Below are 22,675 nucleotides of genomic sequence, written 5' to 3' on the forward strand. Positions count from 1 at the left end.
GCACTGGGACTGTGACTGTTGGCATAGCATTTTGGTGTCACTTCAGAGTGACATCTGACATGCTAAATTATTAAGAGTGTGCTGATAGACACCCAAACGTGCAACCTCAAGAGTTTATCCGTAGAGCTTGTTATGTGCAGCCAGGATTTTGTTTGTCTTAAAATACCCTCTTGAGAACTTTTTCTTCAGTTTTCCTTAGTATTCAAGTCTTAGCTCCAATTTAGGAACAAGGAAGCTAACGTCCCCTTCCAAGAAGAGGTTAGTACACCTCTCTGACTCCCATTATACCTTAAGTTCTCATTAAATTCGGTATTGCTATTGTTTGTTATTCTGTCCTTTTTTTTTTTTTCCTCTTCAAGGACATTAATAGCTTCTTATTTATCATTTTGTCATCATGTAGTGGAGTATATTTAGAAAACTCATCTATTTAGTTGGGTTTATTTTCTATTTTTTTTATTATGCTTCTTAGATGGAGCATTTTCAGTATGAAAGAATTTTCAGGAATTGATACTAAGGGCATATTAAGTATTTCCAGTTACTATTTTAATGATGTAAATGCATTCAGTTAAATAATATGAAATGATTATGAATTATGCATTATGATTTCTAATGGCTTTTTGTCATATGTAATAACTTACCTGATTTTTACAAAATCTTACAATCTCACTTCCTTCAAAGATTTAATAGATTTATTCTCCTGAGGCCTTTTGTTGTTAAGATTTAATTTCCTCTACCCAGATTGTCTGGTTCAAAATGAATTATAATGAGACATTAAAATGCATGACTCTTCAGTAAAGAGAAACTGGCCATAGACTCTCTTTCTTTTCTCTTAATTAGCAGAATTCAGGAATTGTTCAGTGCACTTTCAGGTGGGAGTACAAATTGGAAATTTGGTGTTTGGTAAAGATGTTGGACTCTATATGAGATAATGAAAAAGGGTTAATCAGTTAATTTGTATTAACATAAAAACATTGCATATTTCTATCTATAAAGAAACACATTATCTTATTTTTAATGCATTAAGACAGTATAGAGTACATCTTCCTCTTTTGTTTATTGTTAAGATAAATTTTATTTAAATAAAAGCATTTTTGTGGGGAGGAGTATAAAATCTGTTCACTACAAAAAAAAAACTAAAATGTAATATTTACATTTATAAAACAGAAAATGAAAGTTCTTTTATAATCCCAACTCCAGTTGAACAGTTTGATATATATATATCTTTCCATAATTATTTTTATATATTAACAAATATTTAATTATGTTACTGTTCTGTGGCATGCTTTTTTTTTCTTTTCTTTGGATACAGTTTCTTATAAGCACAAATATCTTCCTCATTCGGTTTAACTACCGTAATTCATGAAGAATGTAATATGAATTACTTATCCCAATCCATTATTTGTGGACATTCAACTTGTCTCTGTTTTTTCTTGTAAATGTGGTTTTAGCAAATGTCTTTGTGCTTATTTACGTGGCATTTTGTTCAGTTAGTTTAACTTGGATAAATTTTTGGAAGTGGGATTTTTAGGTTAAATATATGCAAATTTATTATTGTTAATCATTTACAAGTGATGTATATAATGCATATGAAGATATAAACATTACCAAGAATAATTGATTTTTTGAAAATTGTAAACACTCAGTTTAATAAAAAATCTTATTCTATTTGCCTTTATTCAGTTATCGGTATGATCAATATGTTATTTGACTTTGCATTTTTATTTTTATAAAATTAAGTTACTTTGTTAAAAAATCATTATAAGATATAAAAGTGTAAAGTAATGAAATCAGTAAACCTTATAAGTTTTTAACTTGGATTTTTAAATTTGGACTTTGGTATTAGATTCCTGAGTTCCAATCTTTGCTCTGCTTGCTACTTACTGGCCATTTATCCTTGGGCAGATTCTTCAAACCCTCTTTGCCCAGTGTCCCCATCTTTAAAATAAGGAGGGCACTTGTAGCGATGAGCACTGGGTGTTGTATTTAAGTGACAAATCACTAAATTTGCACCTGAAACTAATATTACACTGTATGTTAACTAACGGGAATTTAAATAAAAACTTGGAGAAATGTAAAAAAGTAAAATAAAATAAGGACAGTAAAAAGACTTATGGTGTTTCTTTGGATGTTAAATGAAGTAATCCCCTTAAAGCATTTAAACAAAGCCTAATATGTTTTGTGCTCAATAGAAATGCTAGCTATTACTATTATTAAATGGATTAATGAACAATTACCAACTTAAATAATAAGGAATATATTATCTTATGTATTCATAATCCAAGATCATTGAAGTTAACATTTTGGTATTTGTGTTATATCGTGTTGGTTTACTGATCTTGACACAGATCATCTAGTTTGGGATTGGCATATTCAGTAAAGTAGCATGTTAAGTCTTCTCTGTTTTGGTTTTCTTTTTTTTTTAAGGTTAGTGTATGGAGGTGTGTAGTAGTAGATGTATAGTTGGGGACCAAGTAACAGGCTCCTTGTAGTCCAGATTCACCTGCTGCACCATGAGTTGTTGAGGACAGAGAAAAAGTCCTCATAGCTTGAGACTTGGTAGTTAGTGTTCAATATACATTGAATGAATGGGAGAGTACATTTTAGATGATGGCAGGAATATAGTTAAAGTTTTGCATTTAATAACATATCTGATCCTGTGATGAAACCATAGAATCTTGGGTGAGGCCACAGGTGTAATGTAACAGGTATTGGAGGTAAGAAGAAAAAGAAGAACCTGCTGTTTCTTCTATTCCTAACTTTTCAGAGATGCCTTTGAGTAGCTAGGTGTATTAAGATCGAAACTAAAATGTCAAGGAGGGGAATGAGTGGAGGGATACATGATTTAAAATAATTTGAAGGGTCTTCAGAAGAGTAAGAGTAACTCAGTTTATCTTTTTGTCTCTAGAGGGTAAAATTGTAGGAATAATCAGAGAACTTTTGAAGATGAAATATTTTTGATATACTTAAGAGCGCATTTAGGCTTCTCTATTTAATTAGATACTTCTTTAATTTTCCCATTTTTAGAAGAAGTCACTTGTATCTCTTTTTGTGTCTCTTTTTGCATAGGTATTATTATCATGTTTCAAAAACTAGAAACCTTTAAATAGTGAAAAGTCTCCTATTTTATCTCTGTTCTTCATCTGCCCGGATCCCTACTTCTTTAATAACCACCGTGTTTAGATTTTATGTATTCATCTTGAATCTTCAAAAACAATTATAAATATAGATTTTTATTCCCTTCTCCCCACCTCCCACCAAATTTGAACAAAAAATAGCATATTAAATGCTGTTCAGCACCTTACTTTTTTCACATAACCAGATATTTCCAGAATAGGGAATGTTCTTATTCCACATAGAGGTTTTCTTTTTTCTGCATAGAGATTTTTATGGCCTCCTACAATTCCATTGCATTGATATGCCATAATTTATTCACTTTAGTACTCTATTAGTGACCTTTGGTACCACAGATAATTTTGTGATGAGTGATCTTACAAGTGCACAATTTTGCATGTGTGCAAGTATGCTTTTTTTAAAAAGTGGAATTGCTAAGCCCAAGATTATATATATTTGTGAGAGAAAGATCGCTGTGTTCCCAAAATGAAGTAAGTCATACTTTGAAAGAATGCATTTGTGTTCATTTGAAAGTGTTTATCTGTAACACTGGGTTTCAAACTATAATTTCACATTTTGATTCAATCACCCAAACACAAAAATTTTATGTAACAGTATATGCCCTTATCATATGTGATATGCTGCACTATTTTTTTTTCCTTTTCTATTCGTTCAAGATGCTGATCACAATCCACTAAATTGATTTCATAGCCCACTAGTGGAGGGTAACCTCTTGTGTGAAATACACTGATCTGGAGTTTAGTTGACCAACTCTGTTATATGTGGTATATAGTCTCCTAAGAATTACCTATAATTCTCTTGCAGCTAAAATAAAGAAATAAACATAATTTTTACTGATTTTTAGAAAGTCTCTCAGAAATGATATTTTGTTATCTTTGGACTCACAGGTTATGATATTTTAAAATAATAGCACATTAGCATATGTTGCTATATCTACATAAAAAGATATAAATATGTAAAAATATAGGTATAAAAATTTATCTTGGATTGGGTATAAATCAGTCAAGCAGTATCTTGAGGATAAATGATTTCTTGAGGATAAAGAATAGAATATTAAATATTTCTGACCATAATTTTTATGTATTCTTCCTAAGGTGTGAAATTCTATGACATACTAAGTATTTGATTAGTTTTAGAGTTTCTAATGCTATCTTAGTATCAAGAAGATTTTAAAAATGTAAAAAGTATATTTCGACACTGCCTTTTTTTTTCCCCAGAGCAAATGTAGCAGGGGCTGATGTCCAAGGTAGCTTCTAGTTTCACTGGAAGCTGCAGTGAATGAATGTAGAAAAAAAAAAAAAATAGTTTGGCTAGTATTTATGATATCTGATAGAAAACATTTATCAAACTTAAATAATGTTAGCAGAATAATGTATACCCAGCTCCTGTTCTGGAGTTAGTCATTGTGCTTAACATGGAGTGTTTTAAATATTGCTTAATTTATGAAAATCCATCAATAATGCAGCTCACAGATGATAATTGGTTTAATTAGAATGACTCAGCTGAAGCAAGTACAGAAAAAAAAAATCACTGAATATTTTCTTTGTGCAAGGTACTATAGGAGATATTAGGAAGATGAATATGAAAAACATAATTCCCAACCCTTAGTACTCTGATATTTTTTTTAGACATTTATTTATCTTTCAGAGAGAGAGCACTAGTGGGAGGGGCAGAGGGAGAGAGAGAATCTCAAGCAGACTCTATAAGTAATTTTTGTTTGATCAGGTGAAGTTTTTGACAACCTTTAATAAAGGTGAGTAATAAGGCTTCATTTGGGACCGGTTTAGTATATGGTGCATGCTTAGACCTAACTGTTGTAGAATTTGGGTTGGAATATAGAAATAATTATTAGTGATTTAGTCAGTGTTGGAAAAGAACATTAATTACAGTCTTTAACACATGCAACAAATGATTACTTGTTTTTTTGTTTCTTTGCCTACTAAGGATGACTTTGTTAAGAATAAGAGGTCAGATTAAACTAATGTTCTTTTTATTCCCCAAAGCATCCTCGATATGGTGCATCTGAATTCCATGACCCTCAGATTATGGCAGGGCCTTTGAGACCATGTTAAAGATTTTGTATGCTGTCCTAAGAGCCTTTCCCACAATTCAGTCTGCTGTGTTATGACAATATATTTGTCAGTTTCAAAAACATTATATAAGTTAGCTGGGTGCTTTCTAGAGCTGCACTGTTTTATACAGTAGCCACTAGCTACATGTTCCGTTGAACAGTCTTGAGGGAGGTAGGGGTGGAAGGATAGGTAAAATAGGTGAAAGGGATTAAGAGGTACATACTTCCAGTTATATAAAATAAATAAATCACAGGGATGAAAAGTACAACATAGGGAACATAGTCAATAAGATTATAATAATTTTGTATGGTGACAGTGGTGACTACACCTATCATGGTAAGCATGTTGTAATATATAGAATTATTAAATCAGTATGTTGTACACCTGAAACTAATATGAAATGTCAACTATATTTCATTTTTTTAAATTTTAAAACAAAAAGAAATATGGCTGGTCTGGATTGAGATGTGCTTTAAGTGTAAAAAACACTTATTTCTCAGACTTGTTATGTAAAAAGAAAAATAATTTTGGGGCGCCTGGGTGGCTCAGTCGTTAAGCGTCTGCCTTCGGCTCAGGTCATGGTCCCAGGGTCCTGGGATCGAGCCCCGCATCGGGCTCTCTGCCGAGCGGGGAGCCCGCTTCTCCCTCTCCCACTCCTCCTGCTTGTGTTCCCTCTCTGGCTGTCTTTCTCTCTGTCAAATAAATAAAACCTTTAAAAAAAAAATAATAATAATAATTTTTATTATGTATTAAAAGGAATATTTTAGATACATTGGGTTAAATAAAATTTTTATAAAATTAATTTTTTTTCTTGTTTCTCTTTTATTATGTTAGTCACCATACAGTACATCATTAATTTTTTTAATTTTTAAAAACTTTTTAATGTTTCTGCTGGAAAATAAAATTTACATATATGGTTTACATTTCCTTTTTAAATTTTTATTATTGAAGTATAATGTGACATTTTATTTTAGGTCTGCTACTAATGTGTAACCTTGGGAAAGTCACTGTAACTCTCTGAAAATGAGGGTTTTTTTTTTAAAGATTTTATTTAAGAGAGAGAACGCATAAGTAGGGGGGAGGGGCAGAGGGAGAGAGAGAAGCAGGCTGAGCAGGGAGCCTGACCTGGGGCTTGATCCAGGGACTCTGGGATTATGACCTGAGCCGAAGGCAGACACTTAACCAGCTGAGCCACCCAGGCACCCCCTGAAAATGAGTTTCTTAAAAAAAATCCTTTACTTTTCCATTGACCTCCAAAGTCAGATGCAATTGCCTGTTTGAAATTTCTATTTGGACATATAGTAGTTCTTAAAATGTAGTGTTATTTTTCTTTTCCTCTCTCAATCTATCCTCTTAGTCTTCTTATATAGCATCAGTAGAACTGCCACCCATCACTTAAGGGAAAAAGGTCGTCTTTGATTTATCTCTTTTTTTTTTTAACCCATTCTCTCACGTTTAAGTCATTATCGAATCCCATTAGCTGCACCTCCACTCATGTAATATAAACCAGCATCATCCTTCACCTGTACTACTAGCATAGTTGTCTCCCGTGTCCCAATCTGCTCTTCACATGGCAGCCAAGGAGACCTTTAAAGAATATATTTGTCATTCCACTACTTAAAATCATGCAGAGACCTCTTGTATTGCGAATAAAAATTCAAGCTCTTTACCATGACTTACAGTTTCTCCATGACTCCTGTCTCCTTTTCCTAACTATTAATGCCCTCTTCCTCTGTTTTACACTGTTCCTTGAAAGGGAGGTATATGTGAAACGATCTCCAAAGGCCGTAGGAGCCCTGAGACCGAAAATAAAGGCTGACAAGTCCAGCTTGACAAGAAACGGCTTATTAAGGGAACTTAGAGATAGAAGTGTGTCTTGGGCACCTGCAAGAGGAGTAGATCTCCACAACCCCATTTCCTTTAAGACTTGCTTTTATAGCCCTAGAGACTGGGAGTCTGTGCTGGGTGGGGACAATCCAAGAGGAAAATGTTTAAATGTGCATCGTAGTCATATCTCTGGGGGCACATCAAGGATGTTATGTCCCAAGGGCGTACTTAAGGGTGTGGCTAAATAAAAGAAAAGGAAGTGGGAGGGGAAGGGGGCTGTGCTCTAGAAGTTTCAGGTCACAGAACCCTCATCGTGACAGATTTGTCGAAAATGGCATTAGTCTGGTTCATATTTATACTATGTATTAAAAATTCATATCCATGTTTGAAATAATCTGTTAATTCATATCAGTGTTTGAAATAATCTGAATGTGTATTTTCTCTCTCCTACTTTTATTACAAATTGTGTAACTACCCTTTTGACCATTTAAACAATAAATAAATGTAGCACAATAAATATTTGCCAAGTGAGCAGATGATGATCCCAGCCATGAATGAAAGGTGAGATTTTCTTTAATATATGCTATTAAGAGGGCACAAAGTCATCTGTTATAGAATGATTACTGCAAATGGTTTTATACACATGCAAGCAGTAAGTAAAGACCTTTAAATGAAAAAAAATACCTAATTATCTAAAATTATTTAATTATCTAATGGATACTCAAAGATGTTAAATAAGGTATTCATATAAATTGTTTTATTTTTAACCCCATGGCTGTTACATAGTTTATGATGTGCAACATGCTTTGTGAGGGATATTGGAGTGGTGGCAAGAGAGAACACGAGCAGGGAGAGAGGGGCAGAGGGAGAGGGAAAAGCAGGCTCCCTGCTGAGCAGGACCCTGGGATCATGACCTGAGCCCAACGCAGATGCTTAGCTGACTGAACCACGCCGGTGACCCTGGTGTTTTTCTAATATTCTGTTTCTTTCACCTGAAATGGCATTCTTCTTAGTGCCTCTCTCTCCCTTCAAATACCTCAGCACATGAGTCCTATCTTTATTATAGAAAACTAAAATAAAATAATTTTTCCCCTGTAAGCCACAAACTAATAGATTTTGAGGATCATTTTAGATACTCTCTAACTTTTGTTAAGAAAATGAATATTTATACTGACCTAAGTCCTTAGTGTATTTATAAGTGGTCAGTAATGACTGTTGAATTGAGTAGAATGTTACAGACGTCAGTATGTACTAGGTTTTGTCAGTATATTCTAATGCTTTAGTTCACTTCTTCCTTGAACTATAACCTTTAAGAACAAAATAAATAAGTTTCTTATTCAAGGTTGAGTATCGGTTGTTTCTGAACTGTCACATATTTTGGTTAGATCCAGTTTACTGTTTCTTTGGAGGATACTATGTGTAAAATGCATCTTTTAAAAGATTTTTTTCCCTTATTTATTTAATTGATTTATCAGTAAATAAAAATTTATTTAGAGGCCTATGATGTTGATGGCATTTGGTTAGGTACTAGGGTAATGCAAAAAGTAATAAAACCAAATGTGCCACATTTTATTCATTCGTCTGATGGACATTTGAGTTGTTTCTGGTTTAAGGCTATTACAAATAAAGCTGCTATGAACATTTGTGTACAAGTTTTTGTATGTACATATACTTTTTTTTTCTCTTGGATAAAACCTAGAAGTGATATGGCCAGATCATACGTTAATTGTATGTTTACCTTTTAAAAAATTGCCAAATTGTTTTCCAAAGTGATTGTACTATTTTTATCTTCCTACCAGCAGTAGGTATGAGCGCCAGTTTCTCCACATCCTCACCAACACTTGCAGTGGGCACTTTTTAAAATTTTAGCCATTTTAATAGATATGTAATGTTATCTCATTGTGATTTTAACTTTCATTCTCCTAATAACTAATGATGTTGAGCATCTTTTTATATGCTTATTGCCATCCAGATATTTCCTTTGGTGAATTGATTGTTCAAATCTTTTGCCCATTTTAAAAATTGGACTGTTTGTTTTCTTACTGCTGTGTTCAGAGAATCCTTTATGTATTCTGGATATAAGTCCTTTATCAGATGTATACTTCGCAAAAATTTTCTTCCATGCTGGCTTCTTTCATTTTCTTAACAATGTCTTGAAGATTATGTTTTTTTCATTTTGCTTAAGTTCAGTGTATCAGTTTGTTCATTTATAGGTTATGGTATATTTAAGACATCTTGGCCTAACTTAAGTAACTTTTCATGTCATCCGCATTGTCAGATTTATTGGCATAAAGTTGTTTATTAATATTTACCAATTTTTTAAATATCCGTACCATCTGTAGTGATGCTACCATTCTCATTCTTGACATCAGTAATTTCTGTCTTCTCTCTTTTATTCCTGATCAATCTTGGCTGGAGATTAATCAGTTTTGTTGACTTTCTCAAAGAATGAGCTTTTCTGTTTTCCATTTCATTGATATCCACTTCAATCCTTACTATTTACTTTATTCTGCTTACTCTGGTTTTAATTTATTTTGGAAGATGAACTTATCCACTTAAAACTTTTCTTCTTTCAGAGTCCATAGTCTCTTTTTTTTTTTATTTAATTTTTTTATTGTTATGTTAATCCCCATACATTACATCATTAGTTTTAGATATAGTGTTCCATGATTCATTGTTTGTGCATAACACCCAGTGCTCCATGCAGAACGTGCCCTCCTCAATACCCATCACCAGGCTAACCCATCCTCCCAACCCCCTCCCCTCTAGAACCCTCAGTTTGTTTTTCAGAGTCCATCGTCTCTCATGGTTCTTCTAGAGTCCATAGTCTCTTATAGCCTCTGAGAAACAAACCGAGGGTTCTGGAGGGGACGGGGGTGGGGGGATGGGTTAGCCTGGTGATGGGTATTAAAGAGGGCATGTACTGAATGGAGCGCTGGGTGTTATACGCAAACAATGAATCATGGAACACTACATCAAAAACTAATGATATAATGTATGGTGATTAATATAACATAATAAAAAAATAAATTAAAAAAATAAACTTTTCTTCTTCATATAAGTGGTTACTGCTATATATTCCTCCCTAAGTATTTCTTTAGCAGCATCCACAAATTCTGATATGTTGAGCTTTCTTTTTCCTTCGGTTAAGAATACCTATTAATTTCTTCTTTCATCCATGGGTTATTTAGGAACTGTGTTACTTAATTTCAAATATTTGAATATTTCCTGAGGATATTTCTGTTAAGGATTTCTAATTTCATTCCTTTGTGATCAGATGACATATTTTGTATGAATTACTTTTCAATTTATTGAAATTTGTTTTATGGCCCAGAATATAGTATATTTTTTAAATGTTTTACGAACACTTGAAGAGAATTTGTATTCTACTATTGTTAGATGAATAAATGTCAGTCAGGTCAAATTAGTTGATAGTGCTATTCAAGTCTGCTTATAACCTTATTGATTTTCATGCCTACTTGTTCTATCAAGTGTTGGGAGGGATGTTGAAATCATTTGCATGTCTTATCAGTTTTTGCTTCATACATTTTGAAGATCTGTTATAGGTATATAAGCATTTAGGACTGTTATGCCCTACTGATTAATTATTCTCTTTGTCATTATGAAATGACTGTCTTTATTCCTGGTAATATTCTTGGCTTTGAAATTTATTTTTTCTGACATTAATTTAGCCATTGCAGTTTTCTGCCATTAATCCTATCCAGTTTTTTCTTTACTCTAAGACATTGTAGTTTTCATTTCTAAAGATTTTTCATATGAAAGACCTTAGGAAAAATTATTTAATCACTCAATTTTCTTCTTTATTAAAAGGGCATAATAAAAGTACCTAGGGGGGCTTGGATGGCTCAGTCAGTTGAGTGTCCAACTCTTGATTTCGGCTCAGGTCACAATCTCAGGGTTGTGAAATCAAGCTTCAATTCTGGCTCCCTGCTCAGCCAGGAGTCTGCTTCTTTCTTCCTCTCCCTCTGCACCTCCTCCACCCCAATGTGTGCACACATTCACGCTCTCTCTTCTTCCATCTCCCTCTCTCTCAAAATAAATAAATAAAACCTTTTAAAAAATAAATAAATATATAAATAAAAGTACCTATACCATGGAATTGTTTTGAGAATTAAATAAATATATCAAAGTGCTCACAATTAATATATATCACAGTGTAAATTCTGAATGAATATAATCTGCAGCTGTTGTTCCTACTATTATGGCTGCTATTAAGAAAGATATTTTTAAATCCATAACATATTGAAACAGAATTTCCTACTCATTTATATCCATATTTCTTGTTTGGACTTTCATTAGTTATCTTCAGTCTAACTGAACTAGAATATCATCATATAAACTCAAAAGATACCTGTGTTTCATTGTATTTCCTTATGTTATTAATTTATCATTGTTTTGTACTTAAGATCGTGTACAAAGATACAGGTATATAGTGTCATTATCATATTTTTCAAATTTAGTGAGTATGCAACTCCCAAATGCATTAGAATCATATAGTAGTTGTGAGTTCTCAGCTGCACATTTTGGTTTAAATATTGGATATATTGAGAGACTGAACAAATTAGTCGTCTTTTTTTTTTTAATCAAAGAAGTAAATGTTTGCATTTAGTATTTTATATGGGTCCTTCACATTATCATCATTTATAATGAGTCATTTTTTTTTCTCTCTCTCTTTCTTTCTTTAGATTGGGCAGCTGGCTTTTAAAGGAATGAGGAGACTCAATAGAATCCAGTCGATTGTGTTTGAGACTGCCTACAACACCAATGAGAACATGCTGATTTGTGCCCCTACTGGGGCTGGAAAGACCAATATTGCAATGCTTACAGTTTTGCATGAAATACGCCAGCATTTTCAACAAGGTGTTATCAAAAAGAATGAATTTAAGGTAGGAAATTAACAAGTCAGACCACAACTTTTTAAATTGTAAAATTAAAATCATTTGTAGTTGTACATGTTACATGAAATCTGGAAAATTTTAAGGATATTACTCATGATGTCATGTAAAGATTGCTGCTTGATTTACTCTATTACTAGTAAGGCAGTCCCTATTTGTGTTATGAAAATCCTATTACCCCTATGAAACGCTGTGAAAATACATTTAGCTTTGAAGCAGAACCAGTGTTGAAAGTGATGAAGATGTATAAACAAATTTCATTGTCCTTTAAACAGCTGCACACCTACCTAAGAAAGATAAGGACTTTTCAGATATCACTGTTAAGATATTTTACTCTACAATTATATTTCACGATAAATTGTGACTTATATTGAATGCTGTGAAACAAATGACTTGTAGGTTTTGTCCTTCATCAAGGTACTATTTCTTTGGCACAGATTGTGTATGTTGCTCCAATGAAAGCCTTGGCAGCCGAAATGACAAATTACTTCAGCAGACGTCTAGAGCCACTGGGCATTGTTGTGAAAGAATTGACTGGGGATATGCAGTTGTCAAAAAATGAAATTTTACGAACTCAGGTATGTTGTGTACTTAGGTTTTTTGTTTAATACCATTCTTTTTTTTTTTTTCAGGTAAACATAATCCAAACGTAATGTAATGAAATTCTTTTATTTGTAAACACATATTACCTCTACAAAAGAGGTTTTTGCTGGTGCTTTGTCCAGTTTTGTCCCTTCTAACTTCTGTGATTCCTGCTGTGTCTGAATACTGTTAGATGCCCGGTGTAAATTTTAAGTTCATTGACAGTAAATGTTCTTTTAAAACGGTAGAGAATGAAAATGTGAGTAAGACCAGACTTCAGTTTTAAGAGCAGGAAAACATATAGATCCTTAAATGATCCCACTACTATTCTAAGCTATTCCATAAGGATTGCTTAACATATAATAAAAATTTTTAGTCATTCTTTATTTCATCAAAAAGGAAGTTATTAAATCGCGCACTGTATATAGCACTATATTAGGTGAAATGCATGACAACAACGATATTTAAGATACAGTTCCTGCCTACAAGGATCTTATATTATGACCGAATAGGCAAAAACTCTATTAGAGCTACAACTAGATTATCATTAATTGGGTGGAACATGTAAGTAAGGTAATGTTCATAATGCTTTGAAAAAATGCAATAATGGATAACCAAATATTAATGGGACAATCCAGCCTCAGCAGTGGACTGGAGTGAGAATGAGGGAATATGCTGGCTGATTAGCCTGGCACCTTTGCCAGCCTCTTTTCTGGCCTGTCCTTACTGGTTATTAAATGTGTATTTTAAACATTATATCTGATATGTAATTAATACTATTAGAGTTTAAAGTCAGGGGTTGGGGAATGGGGAATTGGAGAAAGCTGGTCAAAAGGTACAAACTTCCAGTTATGAGATAAAAAAGTACTAGGGGATAATGTACAACATGATGATTATAGGTAACACTGCTGTATGATATATAGGAAAGTTAAGAGAGGAGATCTGAAGAGTTCTCATCACAAGGAGAATTATTTTTATTGTATCTGTATAAGATGATGGATGTTAACTAAACCTACTGTGATAATCATTTCATAGTGTATGTAAATCACGTCATCGTATTGTACACCTTAAACTTATACAGTAATGTATGTCAATTATTTCTCAGTGGAACTAGAAAAAACAAAAATGGGCAGAGAAAGTGAATAGACATTTTTTCAAAGGAGACATACAGGTGGACGGTAGGTATATGCGAAGATGCTCAGCATCACAAATCATCAAGGAAATGCAAATCAAAACTATGATATATCACCTCACACTTGTTAGAATGACTGTTATCAAAAAGAAAAGAGATAAGAAGTGCTGGCAAACGTGGAGAAAAGGGAACCTCTGTGCACTCTTGGTGGGAATGTAAATTGGTGCCGTCACTGGAAAACAACATGGAGGTTTCTCAGAGAATTAAAATAGAACTACCGTATGATCCAGCAATTCTACTCCTGGTATATATCCAAAAGAAAGGAAATTAGGGTCTCAAATATCCCATGTTCATTACAGCATTATGAACAACAGTCAAGGAAAAAAAAATTCTATTAGAGTTTAAAGATTTATTAGTGAAGATCAGATCCCTATTTCAGTTGTAGTTAGATAAAAAGCAGTGGTCAGGATGTAACTCTGGTTATTTTTATTATCCTTTTTATTTCATGAAATAATGAAGGGGAGTATATTAACGTTTAGAGACTGTCACTGACAGTCTCTAAAAAATCTGTAATTTGACAAATGGTTTTGTATTTCAGAAAGAGGTAGCAGAAGGAAAATCTTTAGTAGAGCCAACAACGTAGTTTTTATATTTAAGATATGTAGAACTTTATCTTTTCGCATTTACATTTAACGGAATCTCAGATTTATTTATTTTGTTAGCATAAATAGATTTTTAACTGCTGAGAATGATCAGTGGTAGAGCAAACATTGTTTGAATTTTTACTACATATTTATAAGAACAGGTAATGGCCCATTAGGAGCTTAACCTTTCTTTTCCTTCAGATTTTCAGCTTCAAAATTAATTTTAAAATGTATAATGTACTTCCACTACTGCTAATTTAGGTCTTTTAATTGGAAAATTTTAATTCTGAGATAATGTAAAAGAGATAATGTAAAAGAATTTTGATGTGTTTTTTATTTAAAAAATACATTATTTTGTTAAGTATTTTATCAGTGATAACACTGAGTAGTAAACTAATATTTTTATTATTCTGTCATCATAAGTTTTAGCTTATATTGCCTAACTGTGATATATGGTTAGATTTTAAAAACCAGACTAGGGACGCCTCGGTGGCTCAGTCCATAAGCGTCTGCCTTTGGCTCAGGTCATGATCTCAGGGTCCTGGGATCGAGTCCTGCAGTGGGCTCCTTGCTCAGTGGGGAGCCTGCTTCTCCCTCTGCCTACCACTCTCCCTGCTTGTGCTCTCTCTCCCTCTCTAACAAATAAATACATAAAATCTTAAAAAAAAAAAAAAAGACTAATATGTGGGGTCTTCTTCATTAATTACTTTGGCTAAAATTAATATGGTAATTTCCAACTTATGTTTTATCCCGTTGCCTTGAAGGGATATGAGTCTCTTATTAGTGATAGTGTTCTCTTTTATAGTGATTCTTTGGGTTAGCATGTCCTGAACTCCATCAACTGACACCTTAAGCTACTCTAATTATTGCTTTCAACCACTAGAACTGTGCATGTTTGGGAAATCCACTCACTTAGGAAAAGCCTCAAAATCACAGATTAGTTCTGTGTGGCTATATTTTTTTCAGAGTAGATTTTTGTTCCGGTGTCAGCTTGATTTTTTCCATGGGACTCTTGGCTTTTCCCCCATAAATGTATTAGTTTTCACTCCAACATTTGAGAGGTTCCCATGTTGCTGGGCTTTTCACCTTAATTTTCAAGCTGCCTTTTCAGTTCTGAATCCTAGCTCCGAACTCTGATTTCTGGCACATTTTGCCAGTGAGGCTGTGGTTTTTCCTACCCCCTTTTTTGCTGCGATAGCAGTGGGTGTGGGATCATACTCTTAGTTCAATAATTTGCACTCTGGTAATTGATTTGTAGTTTTGACATTACTTTTCTCTATTTTTACCAATTTCTGAAACTGTCCTGTTTCTTAAAAGTTGTTTTTATTAATTGTATACAGCCAAGTATTTTATAATTATCTGCAGAGATTCATACCACAGCTTTACTCATCTGCCATTACTGGAAGTAGAATCCAATATCCTAATATTTTTTTATTATTGAATTTATTTGTATTTCAAAAGCACTAACTTTCTTTTCCTAGCAGTGAAGACTAGAAAGCATATTTTAAAAATTGAACTGCTCTTTTAAAAGTTAACCCACACCAAAAACCATAAGATACCTAGGAATAAACCTAACCAAAGAGGTAAAAGATCTGTATGCTGAAAACTATAGAACGCTTATGAAAGAAATTGTAAAAGACACAAATGGAAAAACATTACATGCTCATGGATTGGAAGAACAAATATTGTTGAAATGTATATACTACCCAAAGCAATCTACACATTTAATGCAGTCCTGATAAAAATAACACCAGCATTTTTCACAGAACTAGAATAAACAATTCTAAAATTTGTATGGAACTAAGAAAGATCCCAGATAACCTAAGTAATGTTGAGAAAGAGAATGAAAGTGGGAGGCATCATAATCCCAGACTTCAAGCTCTATTACAAAGCTGTCATCATCAACACAGTATGGTCCTGGCACAAAAACAGACAAATAGATCAATAGAACAGAATAGAGACCCGAGAAATGGACCCACACCTATATGGTCAAAGCAGGAAAAAATAACCAATGGAAAAAAGATAGTCTCTTCAACAGATGGTGTTGGGAAAACTGGACCACTTTCTTACACCACACATAAAAAGATAATGTGATTAGGAAAATCATAAGGAAGAGAAAATACATTTATAGTATTGTACAGTCCACATGTAAGTGGACCTGCACGGTTCAAACCCATGTTATTCAAGGGTCAACTGTGGTCAGTTTAATGTTTCTGTTCTTTTTATATAACTTGTATACTTAACACAATGAACTGAATCATGTTTAAAAATTTTAAGTTTATACAATAAAGAGAAAAAAGTTTTACAGATTTGTAGAACACAGTACAGTATTATATACATATTCCCAATTTATGGACACATTTGATTCTGAAAGTTTGTTGATGTATTCCTAGAAGTTGTGTTACATGTGATACATTCCAAGTCTAGCTCCTAGGCCTAGCTGAACATAAAATTACAGAGATTATGTCTTAAAACTACACAATAGGACACATAGACTGATAGTTTCTTTAGTGTGTGATTTTTATTTTCATAATGTCTTATAAAGGCATATAGAGTAACTCAAAATTTGACTTCTAACAAATTTGTCTTTATTAAAAATAAATTTTTCTGAAATTTGAACCACTCTAGAGTCTGAAACCATACCTATGATGTACTTACCTAAAGAAATGAGTTTTGTATCCTGATGGGTACAATGAAGTTTAGGGAAGAAATCAACTCAGTTTTTTCCTCTTCTATTTCTTGTAAGTCTAGCATTAAGAAATTTTCTGCAAATGGTAAGTTCGGCTTTGGCAGTCTCATCTCATTGTTGTGCCAAATCCAGGGCTCTTCCTCTGTATATTTCTGCTTTAGTCTTTCTGCACACCATTAACAGACTTTTAAAAAAAAATTTAAACCCTGCACTGATTTGGTTATTCCCATTACTATACAGCGGCAACTCTCAAAATATGGTACAGAAACATTGTGTTTCCTAAGCTCTTTCTGGGGGTCAGCAAGTTTAAAACCAATTTTCATAGTAACATTATTTTTTTTAAATATTTTGTGTATTTGAGAGAAAGAGAGAGCATCAACAGGAGGGGGAGGGGCGGACGGAGAGGGAGAAGCAGGCTCCTGGCTGAGCAGGGAGCCCGACATGGGGCTCCATCCCAGGACCCCGAGATCATGACTTGAGCTGAAGGCAGATGCTTAACCGACTGAGCCACCCAGGCATCCTTATAGTAACATTATGATGTTACTTTCTTTCACTCTCATTTTCTCGAAAGTATATTGTGGAGTTTTCCAGAGTCTGCGTAATATGTGATGTCATCGACAGCTAATGAAGTGACTACTTTCTATTTTTGTGTTGTAAAAATTTCTCAGTTTAACTTTCTAATATAAGAAATTGAGAGAGAGAGAGAGAGAGATAACCTACAAATACAAGAGTTCTTTGGGGCCTCAATAATTTTAAGAGTGCAAAGGAGTTCCAAAGCCAAAACGTTTTGAGAACCACTACTTATGTAAGACAGTGGATTATCTTCACAATCTGGTGAAAACCAGCCTGGTTTTCAGCCTTATGTCCCAACTACTTCCCAATACAAACTATAGCCAAACAGACCATTTTTGCTTTTTCTAAAGTAACATTGCTCAAATAACATTTTCTTGAATAAACATTACTATTTTCTAAGTTTCCTCATGCATTTTCTCTTTTTCATAATGTGGTTCTTTATTCATTGACATTTGTCTGAATCATTTTTCAAAACTCAGTTCAAACCCTATGAGTACTTTTTTCTTGCCTGAATCCTATAGCACCATTCATTTATATTCATAAAATAAGACCTACTCCACAAAGTCTATGGTTTCAGATCTGGTGTGATCTTAGAAATCTGGACCACTCTCAGATAAAATTTTGGTTGCTTTTGTACTGTATCTAGCTGTGTTATTGATGTTAATGAAAGAATATTTATGGAAAAACAAGGGAGGTAACATTTGAATTGAAATTATGAGCCAGTCACTATGCTAAGTGCATTATGTGCATCCTTGCTCATATTATAAGAACCTTATTGAATAGTGTCTCCACTTTACAGATACAGAAAGTTAAACATTAAAATCTACTTAGATTTATATATTATACTGTCAAAAGATTTATGAACATCCCCCCCCCCCCCCCCGCCCCCACCCTTTGCTTATTTCTGAACTTCCCTAGATCGGCTCTGTGTCTTTTGTCAATATTTGTTAATTCTGTAAGGGCAGGGACCGTGTGCTTGGCCTCAGTAATAGTTTATAAATTGAACCTCCTCTCTTATATTTGCTCTTTATTCTCCTCTAGTATAAATATAGCCCTACTATCAGTGATGCTAATTTTTTGTAGACCTGAAACTGTATAGTTACTAACCTCTTCACCTTGTCCTACTATCTATTCTCTCAGATTCTCAAAGATTAATAGACTGCTGTTACCACTGCATTTGAGATTGGGCTGCAGAAAGAGCAAAGCAGGACTATTGCAGAGCATGTAGGAATATAGACATACTCAACTTTTATTTTTGAAGTTTTAATTTTTTGCTTTCCTGACTTTTCACTTATATAATTTTAATAGCTTTTTAATGATTCCCTTTGTAATTTTTTGGTAAATAAGTTTCCCAATAATTAATACAATTAAACATAATTTTGAAATTTCCCTGTTGTTTAAAAAAATATTTTCAGTATTGTTAGTTTGTCTTTATTTTTCCAATATGGGAAACCAAATTAATCTAATTTGCAAATTATTTGTCATGCTGTTCTGATCATATTGTTCTCTTGCTCATAAACTTTCATTGGTTCTTTATTGCGTGAATTAAAGCCAACTACTTAGCTTGTTAAGAATCTTGTATAAATTAAGTATAATACGAGATGTGGTTTGTTTTGTGGTTCACTAGGGATTGTCAGGTCTAGTAGCAGTTATGATTTTATTGAGGTTGGAATGTAAAATTTCCTTTGCAAGACAAAATTACATAATTCTCAGATTTATTGTCATGAAAAATAGTCTGTGTAGACAACAAATACCTATCTTGTCTTCAGCTGAAAAGCCACTTTGTGCAACTTTGAAGAACTCAGTAAATTTGTCATCAGTGAAAACACCGATTTCCCTTTCCAACCTTATTTTCCATTGTTCTTCATCTATGTTTACTTTCCAACTTCTCCCCCTAATTGTATCATTTGCAAAGAGTTATTATTTTATAATATTCATTGTTATTTTTAATGGTTCCATTTAGCAGTTGTGTTTTTCCTTACACCCTGTCCTTCCTCATCTCGGATTATCCTTTCTGCATCTCTTCCTAACATCATAAATTCAGGGTTCCTTTAAGCCTCAGTGAAAATACTTGTCAGAAATTTTAGAAAAGTTTCTCCTGTCCTGGGAGTGACTTTGTATTAAAGCAGAGCATGTGCCCTGAACTCTGAAATTGTTCTCCTTTTTCTTTTATATTTGCTTGCTCATATTTATGCTGGGCTGAGTTTATCTGTGCAACTTTGGGAGTTGGGATGAGCTATTTTAGGTTTTGTTTGTGTTTCTCTTTTGGCTGGGTATGTAGGAGATTCTGTTCAAATCTCTTAGGTGTAGGCAACAGCAAACGGAACCCTGAATCTGTCATATTATTCTGTTTTCAGAGCTCTGGCAACCGTGGTTCGGAGTCTGTGTGTGGTGTGCATATGCATGTGCTCCCATCACACTCTCCTGATTTACTCTTCTCATGAGGGTTTTTATTGTATTGGGAATATACAGATAATTAGGAGTAGAGGGTAGGAACAAAGGGGAGTTGGAAAAATGGGTCAGAAATTACATGTGTTCAGGTTTATCTGGATATCTGTGTGTTATGTTTTAATTTACTGTTGCTATCTTCTGTGTAAAATCTGAGAATGTCTTTATTTCATCTCCATTCCTGAAGGATATTTTTGCTGGATATAGACTTATATGTTGTCAGTTCTTTCCTTTTAACACTTGAAAAATACATGACTTTTTTTTAGCCTCCAAGGTTTCCAAAGAAAGAGCCACTGTCACTCAAATTGTTATTTCTCTGTAAGTAATGTGTTTCTCTTAATCCTCTTTCAAGATTCTTTCTTTGTATCTGGTTTACAGAAATTTGATTATGATATGTTGAGTTGTAGATTTTGGGAGTTCATACTGTTTAGTATTTGTTTTAGCTTCTTGAGTTTGTAGGTTTGTCAAATTTGGGAAACTTTGAACTTCTCTTTCTTTAGCCCCTCATTCTTTCTCCTCTCCTTGGACCCCATGGACAAGAATGTTAGATCTTTTGTTATAGTCCCACAGGACCCTGAGATCAGTTCATTTTTTTTTAACCTATTTTCTCTCTGTTATTCAGAGTTGATAAATTATATTGATCTTTGAGTCCACTGATTTTCATCTGTTGTCTACGTTCTTGCTATTGAGCCCTTGCAGTGAGTTCTTAATTTAGGTTGTTATAGTTTTCATTTCTAAACTTTCTATTTGGTTTTTCTTTGCTGAGACATATTTTTTTTTCCAATTATTTCAAGTATGTTCACAACTGCTCCCTGAAGGATTTTTCTGATAGTTGCTTTAAATGTTTTGTCAGGTAATTCTGACAGATGGGAAGGTAAACAGATGTAATATACCAAGTTAACATTTTCTCAGCAGTTTTGTATACGAACATATCAGAGGACAAAGTAACTTCTTGTAGGAATAGTGAGTTTGGTTTTAAATATGTTGAGCATGGAAAGATTGTTGAAGTTTATAAACATAACTGAATTAGAAGGGCAGAGTAGTCCAAAAGGACTCCAGAAGCATTCCTGGAATTAGAAATATAATGTCAGTTAGTAGGTTTTCATTATGTAATTCCTAATGTATCTGGTGAAATGTGTTAAATGCTCTGTGCCTAGAGATTAGGATTTCCTGAATCTCATTAACTTTGCCCTCCTTGTTCTGTAAAAGATTTAATTTTTTTTTTTTTTACAGGAGGATATTAAAAACACACACACACACACACAAAACAGCAAGATGATATAAACTAAAGGCTAGGTATGAAGGGTAGTAGGGTAAAGGAAAATATAGGCCAGGTTAAAAAGAGAAGCCAAAAGCAATACTAATGCAATAATGCATATAACCAAGTTGAGGGAGTCCTGACCAAGTTTATAAATCACAGTGACCATTTGCTCAGGAGAAGCCATTCTTGAAGGTAACAGGCAAAAATATTTCCCAGGAGCCCTTAAAGAGTGAAAAATCAGTAATCTAATGAAACAGATCTTCAATAGTATCTCCTAATTTGTGGCCTTCCCTTTGTCCCCTATTTGTCAGAAATTTAGAACCCTGGATAAGGAACTGTCCTAGGATAAGATAGGAAATAATATAATTGTGGTACACCCTAAGCCTTGAAGCAAACTTATGATAGGCATTTAAGTTTTATCTTCTGTAACTAATGCTAAACAATATAGTAATAAAATGGCTCCATTTTACTATTAAGATTTTCAGTTTTTAAAACATCATTTTATTACAATTTTTAAAATTCTGCTTTGTTTCATTTTATGTAATCTAAATGAAAAACTGAGGTCAGTAGTATTTTTATTGGTCATATGAATGAGTCATTGAGTGTAACCACCTTGGGGCAGATTTGATGTGTTAAACCTGGACTTAGAGGTGAGCAGGAGGGAATGGCCTAAGGGCAGTATTCTCAGACATGTTTGGGTCATAGACTAGTGAAAATCTGATTTCCACAGGAATTTGAATTGGGCATGTAGATAAACACAGACATATAAAATTCTGCACAGTCTGTTATAATAGTTCATTCCTCTCAGGTGAAGCAACCCTAGCCCAAGGTGACCATTCTTTTGAAAAAAGAGGGTACCATGACTTGTGAATTACAATTCTGGAGTATCTTTGTTGGGTAAATCAGCCATTAGAATCTGTACATACTTGAATTGGCCCTCAGTTTTAGTTAGAACACTATAGATTTTAACTGCACTTAGCTGACACTTGCTGGTTGCTTTCGTGTGTTGAGGATCAAATGTTTTATATAAGAGTGATGAAGTATATATTATTAGGCACTCAATAATAGCATTATATTGTTAGCTATGATGCAAAGCAGCTGAAAAGTTTCATAAACTTTATTCAATAAAAAGTATGCAATTAGAAAGAGATGAAGATCTGGTCAGTGAGATTCTCATTTTATAGAAGTTAAAATGATTCTTGAAGACTCCAGGGTAAATATATTTCGTGAATCTTATGATACAGCTTGCATTTTTCACAGATTATTGGCATATAGGCAGAAATATATGATAATTCTGGGAAAACTGGATTAGCTTGGCAGACATAGCTTACTTTTCAATTCCTCTAAAACTGAGCTGCCTTGATAGGGTAGGGACATCATAATTCAGACACATTAGGTT

At 33.6% G+C, this 22,675-nt stretch overlaps 1 protein-coding gene across 1 annotated transcript in view; it reads left to right on the forward strand.

Annotated features, from left to right (window-relative positions):
• The window catches only part of ASCC3 (activating signal cointegrator 1 complex subunit 3), a 366,263-nt gene that overhangs the window by 87,845 nt on the left and 255,743 nt on the right, over nucleotides 1–22,675 (forward strand). Inside the window, exons 9-10 of the mRNA XM_032408161.1 lie at nucleotides 11,738–11,938; nucleotides 12,385–12,525. Of these exons, the coding sequence (XP_032264052.1) occupies nucleotides 11,738–11,938; nucleotides 12,385–12,525 (342 nt within the window). The remainder of the gene's footprint in view (nucleotides 1–11,737; nucleotides 11,939–12,384; nucleotides 12,526–22,675) is intronic.

Source organism: Phoca vitulina, unplaced genomic scaffold (genome assembly GCF_004348235.1).
Source record: "Phoca vitulina isolate PV1807 unplaced genomic scaffold, GSC_HSeal_1.0 scaffold9, whole genome shotgun sequence".
In the NCBI taxonomy this organism is placed as follows: domain Eukaryota; kingdom Metazoa; phylum Chordata; class Mammalia; order Carnivora; family Phocidae; genus Phoca; species Phoca vitulina.